Raw genomic sequence first — 13518 nt, 5'->3', positions numbered from 1 at the left:
AGGCTGGTGAAATAGGAAGAGTGTGTCTTTAGGGGAAAAAGTAGGTGTGACATAGTTTGCTGATAATCTCACTTAATTGGCCAAGTGAACAAGACCTAAACCATGTTTACAACGTCACAGGAGATGGAGTTAATACTTAAGAGTTATTACTACATTAACAACATTGAAGCAGAAACTAAAATCACAGTTGTAACCAGGCATAATACTCGAGCATACAGCATGATGAATAGAGAGTGTGATCTCTTTCAACTATCATTGATGCAGAATAACATCTGGTCAAAGCTCAGAGAAGTTGTAAGTAGCATAGTCTGCTTTTAACAACAAGCTTGATGTTTTTGACATTAATAGTATTAACAAACACCTTAAAAAATAACATGTTAAGCTCTTTGCATGGAAAGTGTTATTACACTCAGGGAGGCAGAGTAGAAGATAATGCCATTTGAAATATTATATTGAAAAATGATGAAAATCCCATCGGTAGGCAGTGTCTAATAATGCAGTATTGCTAAGGCTTGAAGAAGAAAAGTTGTATAAATATGTAATCAATTTTTTTTTTTTTTTTTTTTTTTTTTTTTAATAAAATGACGCGACAGACTGAATCGAAATACATTGACCCTAATACATTAGAAAATTGAGGACCCTACTGCATAGCCAGCACTTGACTGAAGAGATCACTGAGAATCGTTAAGCTTATAGAGCAGGTGTCAACCGATCCTGGGATTGTTTATAAAAGTAGCACTATCTCTTGTACTGATTTGTTTTATATTTGGTCACTTTTTTTTGTTGGCGTTGAATTCTGCAACATTATTTTAGGAACTATTGTATTATGTTCATATGTGTTAAAAAAAGTGACTCTGAATGACTTCTTTTGCTTCTAATTTCTTTCTATATTCAAATAAAAGTCAATGATTAATTTTTTAAATTATTTATATTGTCGCTGAATGGATTCGGTAGCATATGGCACTTTATAACCTTGTAGTAGCCCTGAGAAGGGCTGTTGTCGTCAATTGGCTTCGACAGCTCGTTGTAATTTATAACCTTGTGGTAGCCCTGAAAAGGGTCGTTTTTGTCATCGATTGGCATTGACGGTTTGTTATAATTTATAACTCTAAGAAATGCTGTTGTTGAATGGCTTCGATGGCTTGTAATTTATAACTTTGTGGTACCCCTGAAAAGGGCCGTTTTTTGCTTTAGCTCTGAGAAGAGCTATTGGGTCCAGAAGCTGGTCTCTGGCAAAGTCGGAGAGTTGCAGCTTGTCCATTGAAATCAGATCGGGCTTCCACTACAGCAGTGGTGGCCACCAGAGCCCTGCAGTGTCGGATTGGCGTCGGTCGTCTTTTGCCAGCATGGGTGAGGCACTTCTCCTTGAGCGAGTCTGCCAGCCAGGGCAATTGAAGCCTGGTGAGCTGGAGCAAGAAGCTAGCATCTGCATCCAGCAGCTCCCTTGGCGGACCAGCCAAGCCTCCTGCTCCAGCAGCGATGTTGGTGTCCACTGGGAGGTCCCATATTGAGGCAGCCAGGGAACTTCTTCTGTCTTCTTTTTCTTCTTCTTGGTCTTCTCCAGGTGGTGTCCGACGATGAATTAAAAATTCACTCTCGTGCATGCACTTTTATTGGAGCCTGAGAGTGGTGGAGCCGCAGTGCCACACCACTCTCAGTTTATGTAACTGATCAAGCAGTGATGCTTGTATCAGCATGTACGTATACTGTGCTCCTGCTGACATCAGAGCTGCTACTGTTTCCATCCGACAATATTAAGTTAGACAATAAAGTAATGAGACTGATTTTTCTTTGCAAGATTTCCTGCAGCTTGCGTAGGCACACCATCTTTAACCTTGGTCTATAAGCTACTTCTAGTCCAAGCAGCACATTGATGCAACTGCTCAGTCGTGAGTTGTGCTGTTATAAGTGAACACGTGTTTGTGTCCCTCGTCACAGCTTTTTGGACATCTTGTGTTGTTTCAAAATGGTGTCCCTTGACCGCCATTTTGACTCTTGGAAATAGAAAAAAGTCGCACGGAGCAATATCTGGTGAATAAGGTGGCTGTGGTAGTACTGAAATTTGTTTTGAGGTTAAAAATTGCTGTACTGATAGAGCAGTATGGGATGGCGCATTATCGTGATGCAGAATCCAATTATCAGCAATGTTGGCACGGACACGAAGAACTCGTTTACGAAGTCTTTCTAAAATTTCTTTGTAGAAATATTGGTTAACAGTTTGTCCAGGAGGCACCCACTCTTTATGAACAATTCGCTTGGAAACGAAGAAGCACACAAGCATGCATTTGACTTTGACATGCAAGCTTTTTTTTGGTCTGGGTGATCCCTTTGAGCACCATTGCAAACTTAGGCGTTTTGTCTCTGGATTGTATTGAAAAAACCAACCTTCATCACCAGTGATAACACGGCTCAACAAATCTGGATTGATTCCATTTGCTCTAACAGATCGGCTGCCACATTTTTCCGTGTTTCTCGCTGTTGTGTGAGATTTTTGGGGACCATTTTTGCACAAATCTTTCTCATACCAAGATCTTCAGTTAATATTAGATGAACCATTTCTCAATTGATGTTGAGTTCTTCTGCAATCATTTTCACGGATAATCTTCGATCAGATCGTACGATTTCAGCACCCCACCCTGGTCAAGTTGACATCTGTCCGATGGTCGTCCACTGCGGTCTTCATCTTCAATGTTCGTTCTGCCTTCACTAAAAATTTTATGCCACTGAAAAACTTGAGCTCTTGACATAACCACCTCTCCTAAAGCCTTCTGAAGCTTACCATAAGTTGTCGTCGCGTTTTCACCCAATTTAACGCAAAAAGAAATGGCATACTGTTGCGCAATATTTTGCGGTTTCATTTCTGTGACGAGAGACAAACACGTGTTCACTTATTACAGCACAACTCACGACTGAGCAGTTGCATCAATGTGCCGCTTGGACTAGAAGTAGCTTATAGACCAAGGTCAAAGATGGTGTGCCTACGCAAGCTGCAGGGTTGCCTCATCTTGCAAAGAAAAATCAGTCTCATTACTTTATTGTCGCACCTCGTATGTGTAATAATATATGTTAAAAGATTTGACTTTTGATACTAATTAAAATGAAGACTTGAATCATTCTCCCCATTCCTAATATTCCCTACAAATATGTTTTACGTAATTGTATAAATATTTAAATAAATAAAATATTTGTAATATTATAATTCTTCAAACATTTTTTGTTGACACTTTTGAATGTTAACAGTACTGATTGATTAAGAAAATTTGCACCAGATTATTCATTCTTTGAGTGCCAGTATATTGCCTGGTCCATAGCTGCACAATGGGTATTATGTTGAGTGGCAAAAGGTCCCTTTACTGAAATGTGTGTTTGAAGTTCACTAAGATGTTGAGGATTACGTGGTTGATTACCTCTCAATAATAAAGTCTTCTGTTCTAAATTATTTTATTAATGCTATCATTGTATGTACAGCAGTACAGAAATGATTAATGAATTTATTTTGAGTATACTCAGACTTACCCAGACTTTTCTGTTGGATTTGCAGTTTATAGGTAAATTCAGTTTGGAGAAACCTTTTGTGACATGATGAATTTACTAGAGATAAACTAGAATTGGTTTGAATTTCAAATCTCCAGATGTGTTTGTACTTAGTAATTAAATTGAATATCCTATTCTGCCTTAAAACTGAATACTTTTGTTGCTTATGAAATGAGAAATTTGATTGGTATCTGTTTACCTAATAATCCACTTTCATCAAATTGAAGACACAAACATGGAGAGTATTCTTCTTGTTTAATTATGGTTTTTTAACAATTCTTGAAAATCTCTTGCTGTTGAATAGGTGAGGGACAAGCCACCTCATCTGTTAAGTGTAAACTATAAATTTTAGATCATTCTTTTTTTAGTTTTTCTAGCTACCGACAAGATGCAGCAAAATTTCTCTTTTGATTTTTAAAGAATTAAATAAACTTAATTAAGGTTTTATTTTATTTATCATTTAGCAGCTGACTTTCATGTTTGTTATTCATATTGTCAATGCAAACCTAAGAATTTATAATGCTATTCTCTCTTATGAATTTTTTCTATAGTGCTACTTCTGTTAAGTTACTCATTTAAGACATTTATATGTGGTTTTTAACTGTCATAATTATCTTCTTTGATCAGTTCATAATTATTGCAACAGCTGAATACAACGGTCCAGCCTTCTTTGCCACATAACCTGGTTTTTCACCAATTTCAATTCTATTTCTAGTGTCTAATTTTGTGTCTTTATTCATTTATTTAATTTTTTTTATTTTGCATCAAACATTTTTTATTTAGTAAATGAGATAAGAAGGGTATATATTCACTATTTTTTGTACTATATTTATTTATGGTGATTTTAAGCTAAAAGAAGTAAAAGTATACAAAAAAATATACGCCTCATATTTATTATTCTTTTATGATCGCATATGATCACTTTAGTCAGTCCATTATCCAAGTCTCTTCAGTGGGCCTGTTTGGGCCTTCCATTCTCCCAGTACTTTTTCATATGTTCCAATCTTTGTGCCCTTTCTGCTGTTGAAAATGTTCATGTTGCAAGTTTTTTTCTTATAAGTGTGAAGTGAGTGTTTTTGTTTAATTTTATCTTAACTGTGATGTTTACTGGTGTAAGGCCAATTTCCTTCAGCTCTTCTGCTACTTCTCTACTTCTCTGATCCATCTGCATCATGTCTTGGTGTTTTTTGAGTTGAGATTGTACTGTACTGGCTGTTTCAGAAGCTTTGAATCTTGCATCCTCATGTCTAAAGAATCCTAGTCTCCTCTTACACATGGTATTAGTGATGGGTTCTAATTCTTTGTACATGACTATGTTGGGCACAATATACCACTGCCCGTTTTTCTGGTACGTTTTATTGATGCAGGTTCTTCTGATTCTTTTTTCGATTTTCTGAAGTCTGTCTGTCTTTGATTGTTTGTTCAGGTGGAAGAGTGTTTTTGCTACATAAGTGACTTCTGGTTTTATAACTGTGTTGTAGTGTCTTATTTTTACATTTATTTATAGGCATTTTTTATTGTAAGTTTACCATGTTAATTTTTAAGCTTTAGTTAGTTTGTTTCTTCTTATCTGGATCGAGGTTTTTATCATTTAGATTGTTTGTTACTATTTCTTCGAGGTATTTAAATTGGGTTACTATTTTGATTTTATAACCGTTTATCTTTACTTCGTTTAATTGTGTTGGTTTTGGGACATAATTTCTGACTTTTTGAATGAAATTTTTGAGGCCAAGTTTATTTGCAATGTTTTGAAGTTCTAATATCTGTGATTTAACTTCGTTGATGTTGTTTGCTAGTAGTGCCAAGTCGTTGGTGAAACCAAGACAGTTTGTTTTGATTTCTCTTCTTATTTTTACTTTTGGGGGCAATTTTTGAGTCTCATTACCATTTCTAGAGTGCAGTTGAATTATAGCGGTGAGAGCTTATCGCCTTGGCAGAGTCCTGTTTTGATCTCAAAAGGTTCTGAGAACTCGCCTTTAAATTTTAACTTTGACAGTTTTGGTGAGGGTCAGTTTTATCATGTTTATATATTTGATATGTAGTCCTAGGTGTCTTAGAATTTTTAGTAGGGATTCTCTGTGGATGCAGTCATAAGCTTTCTTGACATACACAAATGTTATCACCCCATCTGTTTCTTCTCTTGTTGTAATCCATTATTAGCTTGAGATTCATAATCTGGTCTGGACAGCTTCTCCAGGGTCTGAAACCTCCCTGGTGTTCTCCTAGTTCTTTCTCTAGTTGTGGATCAATTCTGTTGAGGATGGTTCTTGAAAGAAGTTTGTATGTTGTATCAAGAAGTGAGATTCCCCTGTAATTGTTAGGGTCTGTTTTGTCCCCTGTTTGTGTAGCAAATGGATGAGGGCTGTCCAGCATTCTGGTAGTTCTTTGATCTAGTTGTTGACAAGCTGTTGAAGGGTAATTTTTGCTGATCTTCGTGCATGTTTCCAGATCTCTACAAAAGTCTGATCTTCACCTGCTGCTTTGTAATTCTTCATCTTACCCAGCGCTGTGTAGGCTTTTTTTATTGTGTGAGGGTTGATGTTTTTTGGTGGTGGTGTTGAAGTTTAGGAATTCTGTAGGTTCTTCGCAATTTAGGAGTTTGTTGAAATATTTAGCTAGGATTTCTGCATTGTCTTTATTGTTATGAGCCTGTTTACTGTTTTCATTCTTTATTAGTATCACTGGGGGTTTGTATCTTTGGAGCTGATTTTTGAAGGTTTTCTAGTAGTCTCTCGATTGTGTTTTATTGAATTCTTCTATTGACTTTAATGTGTCATTATGGTGTTGTCTTTTTATTCTCCTTAGGGTTTGGGTGGTTTCTTTTCTTTGTTTTACCAGATTTTGGAAGAATGTTTCTGATTTTTGGGAATGATGAAATAGCCTTGATGCTTGATGTCTTTTCTCGACTGTTTTGTCACATTTGCTGTTCCACCATTGATGTTTTTTACGGGATTTTATTGGGGCTAATTCTTCTGTGGTTTGTTTAAGGTTGTCGACTAGATCTCAGAGTTTAACTGTGATTGTTATTTTTTCTGTTGCTTTTTGGTAATTTTCATTCTTGATTAGTTGGGTAGAGTTCATTTTTCTTTTAGTTTTAGAGGCTTGGTTTTGTTGCTTTCTTTGGGGAATAAATTTAATTTAATTTTAATTTTGACTACATAGTGATCTGAGTCTACTCTTGAGGCCTCATTTTATGACAATCATAATGACATTTTGCGTAAAGTATTACCTTTTTTTAGTAATGTGTTACCCTATTAGCTGTCTAAGCACTTATTAAAAAAAAAAAGTGATTTTTTTTTTTTAAATTAATAACATTTTTTATATACTTACATTGGAGCTGCTTATATTTACATATATTATAATAGCGAAACTAAAGTTGTTTGTTTTCAGCCGTGCCTTTTTAACTGTTACATTGTTTCTTGCAAGAGGAATTATTGCTGGAGTCTTTCAAGCGGCATATGTTTACACTCCTGAAGTAAGTATTGAATTTTATAACTGAATATTTTAGAACTTGACACGTGTAGTTGCCGCCGATTATAATCCATTTCATAAAGTAACAAATAATTCTGTTATTTTTGTTTATGGTAATAATTATATCACATATAACTTATAATAGATATAAGTTATATGTATATTATTAAATCAAACACTTATTTATTATCTCATATGTGTTAGGCCATTTTAACTAACACAAGAGAGAATATCATATTTTATTTATTACGCTCTGATTTAGTAAAGTACAGTGATAGTGATAGTTTTCAATTAATTGTTAAATTCTGTAGCGTTTAATATACAATAATAAATAATTGTTTATACAGTATTTATAAATTATAGATTTTTAAAAATCCATCACACTTTGACATGTTTATTAAAGTGATAAATTGAATAGACTATAATATATATATATATATAAAATCACCCTATAGTATTTTACTTGTAATTAATGATTTAAAATGTTTGCTTAAAAATGCATTTAAAAGGTTCAACATTTTTTATATGATCGCATCAGTGAATACATAATAATGTACACGTGTTCAGTATTAAAAACTATAGCCTGTAGTAAGAAGATGAGGCCATCTGTGTATTCACTGAAAATTTATAAAAAATGGGCTCATGGCTTATTTTAAAACTTGCTCTTTGCTCTTAATTTTTGTGCAGTATTTCTAATAAAACAATCAGGTTATTTACCAGTTGTTAATAAAGAAAAAAATATCAAAACTTTACTACGCTTTTCACATAAGTTGATTTTAAGTCCATGTAACTTACCACAGAAACAAAATTTCCTTCAAAACATATTCTGGTGTATTTTTGTTCATTATGTTAGCAAAGTTTCAGCCTTGTTGTGTATGTTGTTCAGGAGTGTTAGAAGTTTGAAAAAAAAACTTTCCATTACCTAGGTGCATAGCAGTTTGTTAAAATATCCATACCCTTTTAATAATAAAGGAGTTAAAGGGAATACTTAAAGAATTTACCATGGATTTGAAGGTTTTTGTAAATAAGTGAAAGACATAAAAAATCTTAAATTTTACTATAATCTTATCATAATACCATAAAACACACACACACATATATGATTTATAACAATTTTTTATTTATTTTTAAGTTAAAAGAAATAACATAACCATATCTATTTCATATTATTTCTTAAATTTACACTCTAGCTATCCAAATTTGATGCAGGCACTAGCACTAAAATTTTAAATCAATTTATTACATCTACACTGAATTTCCCTAATATCTCTTTGATTCTTCACCTGTTCATGAGTTTATTTATTAAATAACTAAGGACTAATAAGTATGACACTTTTAAAACTGCATGTTTTATTTCAGAAACAAAGTTTATTTATTGGTAAAATTTAATTGCCTAGTATAGTTTATTTTTTCTATGTGCACAGTATTAGTATATTGTCATGTCACCAAGTACAAAGCATGAATGATCTTATGTTACTAACACCAAGTTAAAATATATATTTAAATTTCATTTCCTTTTTTTAAACTGAAACCATATTTTATTATTCTGATCATCCATTGAAAATAAAATTTATTGTTGGCAAAAGTAATAAACAGAAGATAATAAGCCTGTTCATGATGTAAACAATTGATGCTGTTATATACACATAACATATGTGCACATACGAGGTGCTACCCAAAAGTTAGGGGAATTTTACCATAAAAATAAAATAGCTTACCATAACTTATAATTTCCACTGTCTCCTTCAAAGTAATCCGCTTGGGCATTGACACAGTGATCCCAGCGTTTTTCAAATGATTCCATGCATCCCTGGAAGTCTGAAGGTGTAAGTGTTCAAAGCACGTTCTGTGTTTCTTCTTGAATCTCCTCAATTGAAATTTTATTTTCGGAAAGAGAAAAAGGTCGTACGGTGCAAGGTCAGGCGAATAGGGTGGGAGGGGAATCACTGCCGTCTTTTTGGAAGCCAAGAAATTCTGAACGGCTAGTGATGTGTGCGCGGGCGCGTTGTCATGGTGCTGCAGAACCCAGCTGTTGTTACCCCACAGATCTGAACGTTTGCACCTAATGCTTTCACGTAACCACTTCAAAATTTCACAATAGAACATCCCATTGACAGTTTGACCAAGAGGAACAAATCCTTATGGATAATGCCTTTGATGTCGAAAAAACAATCATCATGGACTTGCTGCAAACGTGGCGTGCATTTTATGGCCGTGGTGAACTTGGCGACTTCCACTGCGATGACTGCTGCTTAGTTTCAGGGTCATACCCGTACACCCATGTCTCATCACCGGCTATGATGTTGGAGATGAAGCTAGGGTCATCTCTTGCTGAATTTTTCAATTCACTACAGACAATTACGCGATTTTGTTTCTGGTCGCTATTCAACAGTCTCTGTACGAATTTTGCAGCAATGCGTCTCATGTTCAAATTGTCCGACAAGATGCGTTGTACAGACCCATATGACATTTTTACAATTGCACAAACATCATGGATTGTTTGTCTACGTTCTGCAACAATAACCTCTTGCACTTTCGTGATTTTTTCTGATGTTGCAGTTGTTGATGGTGTTCCCGAACGCTCATCATCATCGACTGTCGTTCGTCCATCTTTCAATCGTTTGTACCACAAAAAAATTTTACTTTTACTCATAGCATTGTCACCAAATGCTTCCACAAGCATGCGATGGGTTTCTGCACCAGTTTTTTTAAGCATGAAGCAAAATTTGATGCAGGTTCTTTGCTCTTTAAAATCTGCTATTTAGAACTTCGCTGAAGCAGTAAAACACAACGTTACACAACCGCACGAAAGTCAACAATGCAGCCTCTCACCATCACAGCTGTTGGAATACTGATTCACAAAGAGTAATGTTAGCCACATCTAGCAGCAGCAGGTTGTACCAGCAATGTTTCGAGCGCGCACGAAATTCAAATTCCCCAAACTTTTGGGTAGCACCTCATATACTACTGGTAATATATGTACACATATGTGTACATATATTACTGGAACACACATGTCATGGAGAGGATCAAGCATACCATAACAAAGCTGACTCGTGTGCTTAAGTAAGTGTTCATTACTATAAGTTTTGCAGACATTTGATCTTTCAGTTATCTTGTATTTTTTTTTTTAAATGTTATTGTCAGAATAAAACTGAATCAAAATGATAATGTAAGATTAAGATAAAACAAAGTGAGAGTTGAAAGTAAAATAATTTCAAGTGAAATTATTATTCTTTCATTTTAAGAAGAAAAGAACCAGAAATAAAATAATTCATAAAAACACAATTTCTTTATTAAATCCACCTAACAACCAGCATAGTAGATCATTTTAAGTTTGTTCTATTTAAATATTTTCAATTTTTAAATATATTAAATAAATATATTTTATTCTAGTTTAATCTGGTGTCAATAGGTTAAACACTGGGCATACATTATAATTACTGAGTCCATCTTGTCTATTTTGCGTTGTTAAGTTTACTGTGTATTTATTTTGCTTACTGTCTATTATTTTTATATGGCAAAAGTGATCTTTTAATATATACTGGCATCATCAACTGTGCACAAAGTATAATTTATAAGGAAAAAAGAGCATTTAAATAAGCAGACCAGTAATTTATTCTGTGCACTTTTCTACAAGGCTTCATTTATTTATTCATTATGTTATTTACTCATTTTATTATCCGACTTTTTTGAAGGAGGATATATAAATTGACTATATGTAATTTTTTTGATGCTATAGTCTTAACAGAATTTTTAGAAGAAATAAAATGAATTTACTCCTCAATTTTATGTTAAAAGAGGAAATTTTTAAAACTAATAATTGCTATGATCATTTGTCATGATTTAGTTATGATATAATTGCATCTGATGAGTTTGCATTTTAAAATATAATCCTGTTAAAGTTTCTTTAATTAAAATTAAAAATTTGGCTCCATTATTGATCTTTCTGATTTTTTTCTATAGGTTTATCCAACTCCATTGAGATCTGTTGGTGTGGGTACTTGCAGTGCAATGGCACGTTTTGGTGCTATGGTTACTCCATATATAGCTCAGGTATTTTAAGTGAATGTTTATGATTCCATGTTTTCATTAGTATGAAATAGTAATAAAAATACATTGCATAATTGATATTTAAACAGGAATATAAGTAATAATATTAACTATGTATGTAGGTATTTTAGTATAACACTTTTAAAACATCATTTAGTAAGATTTTTCATTAAAGTTAGATCTGAGTAATACTACTTTCTTCAGAATTGTGTGACATATTTTATATTATTGACTAGGTAAATTCAATCAAGGAAATATCATTTTTATGGGATATCATTTGTCTTCTTTGTCCTTGTCTTTATCTTGAACTTTAAAATATAAGATTCAAAAAATTTTAGTGGTCCTCCTCTAATTCATTGTAATATTTTCCTTCGTTTCTAACTACATTGCCACATTGCAATTTTTCTAGTAAAAAGGCATGTGAAGAAATATTAGAACAGGAAAAACGTAGGGCATGAATTATTATTATTATAGGAGACTGGAATACTGTGGTTAACAAGAGAAAAGAGGATAATATTTTGGAAAGTAATGGCATGGAATGATAGAGGGAATACATTTATGAAATTTTCCTTAGAAAATAGCTTTTTAGTAGATAAAACATGTTGGAACTTCGTAAAATAAGATATACTTAAAAATCAAGATTTAATGAGGAGAGGTACACATTAAAAAGAGATTAAAAGTTGTTTGAAAAATCAAAAAGCCTATCCAGGTAAAGAAATATTAATTCTTATTCTGACCTTGTAGCTGCTGAAGTTCAAGTGAAGCTGAAGAAACGGGATATAGAAAAATTAAAATAAAACTTGACCTAGTAAAACAATAAGACAAACACAGCAGAAATTTATAAAGTATTTATATTAATACAGAAGAAAAGACAAATAACAAGTGGATGAGGATAAGAGAGAGTTTAAAGGCTGTTCCCAAACAAACATTGGCATTAAGAAACCCAAAACAGTTAAAAAAAGAATAGATAACTGAAGAAAGCAAGAAGAAATGAATGAAAGTAAGAACAGGAAAAAAGGGAAGGATGTTCAAAAACTTAATAATTAATTAAGAAGAGAAAAGATAGAAAGAGAGAAATGAAGGAAATAAAAAATTACAGTTGTAGAAAAATTGATCTAATGTACAGAAAAGCAATGTAATTAACTTTTTTAAAATTTACAGGATTAGAAGTAAATGGATGTAGAAGGTAAAGATGGCACTGTAGCAAGTGAATCTCAAGATATTCTTTGAATGAAGGAAAGTATATAAAGAGGATTTTCTGAATTGGATCAGTCAATTTCCATCTGAAGAAAATTGTTGGTTAATGTTTGGATAGAAAAAGAGGATGGTTATTAGTAGCAGAAGAAGAAACAAATGTATTCATTTCACTGTTGACATGGTGTTAATCGGAGTGAAGAGGAAGCAAATAGAATACTGTAGGATTTGGACAAGAGGTATGAGGAATACAGAATAAAAGTAAATATAAAGAAAAGCACTGTCTTAAGAAATAAGAATACAAGCATATGAATGAAAAGCCTGGGTAGGTGAAGTTACTCATTCCAATGACATTTTGAGAAGCAGCAAGACTAATAAAGAATTTGTATTACAGTGAGGAAATTAAAATTAAAATTTGAATGGCAAAACTAACTTTTAGTATGAAAGAAATACTGCTCTGTGATCATGTTAATAAAGATGTGATAAAAAGGTTGGCAAAGTGTTTTATCCGTAGTGTGATAATGTTTAGAGCAGAAACATGGACTCTTACAATGGTGAAAAAAGGCTAGAAGCATTAGGTAATGTGGGTATGGAGATGAATAGGCAGGGTAAATTGGACAGATAAAGTGAGAAATGAAGCAGTGCTGAACAGAGTTGGAAAATGCAGAAAGTAATTAAAGTAATAAAGAACAGAAAAAGAAGCTGAACAGGGCAAATGTTAGAAGAAAATATACAGTAATGTAGGCTGTAGAAGGTATGGTTGAAGGAAAGAGGTTCAACTAACTAACTAATGATATGAAGGTGAAAGAAAAGTACAGGCAAAAAAAAGGTTAGAGGATCATTTGGCTTGGAGGCTGGCTTTATGCTGAGACCTGCCAAATAGCAGAACATAGATCCTAATAAAATTAAGATAAGAACATGTTATGAATATTGTATTTTATTCTAACATTACAGAATAAAAATTTTTAAAAAATACTTTTGTCATAAAATATTGCTATTAGAATACTACAAATTCCTTGAATATATCTCAGTGATTTTTATCATGATCTGTTTGTTGTAGCATACTTTTTATACACAAAAGAGTATGTAGACTCAGAGTTCTCTTTGATAACAGTTTTGACTGTCTTTGTCGAATCCGTACATATACTTGTAATAATCATTCATTTATTAATAGCGTGAAATAAGTCTAGTGTGGTAGTTTCTGAGATTATATATTGACACAGTTTCAAGATTCTTAAATAGCTAAGCACACCCCCAGTGGAACCA

At 33.2% G+C, this 13518-nt stretch overlaps 1 protein-coding gene across 2 annotated transcripts in view; it reads left to right on the top strand.

The window, feature by feature from the left end:
- Window positions 1-13518, top strand: part of LOC142323312 (synaptic vesicle 2-related protein) — a 64026-nt gene that overhangs the window by 37651 nt on the left and 12857 nt on the right. For both annotated transcript variants that reach the window (XM_075362791.1, XM_075362789.1), the window contains 2 exons: window positions 6925-7009; window positions 10972-11061. In XM_075362791.1, coding sequence (XP_075218906.1) covers window positions 6925-7009; window positions 10972-11061 — 175 coding nt within the window. The remainder of the gene's footprint in view (window positions 1-6924; window positions 7010-10971; window positions 11062-13518) is intronic.

This window comes from Lycorma delicatula, chromosome 4 (assembly GCF_047948215.1).
Source record: "Lycorma delicatula isolate Av1 chromosome 4, ASM4794821v1, whole genome shotgun sequence".
NCBI classification, from domain to species: Eukaryota; Metazoa; Arthropoda; class Insecta; order Hemiptera; family Fulgoridae; genus Lycorma; species Lycorma delicatula.
This window is presented reverse-complemented; position numbering and strand designations above follow the sequence as displayed.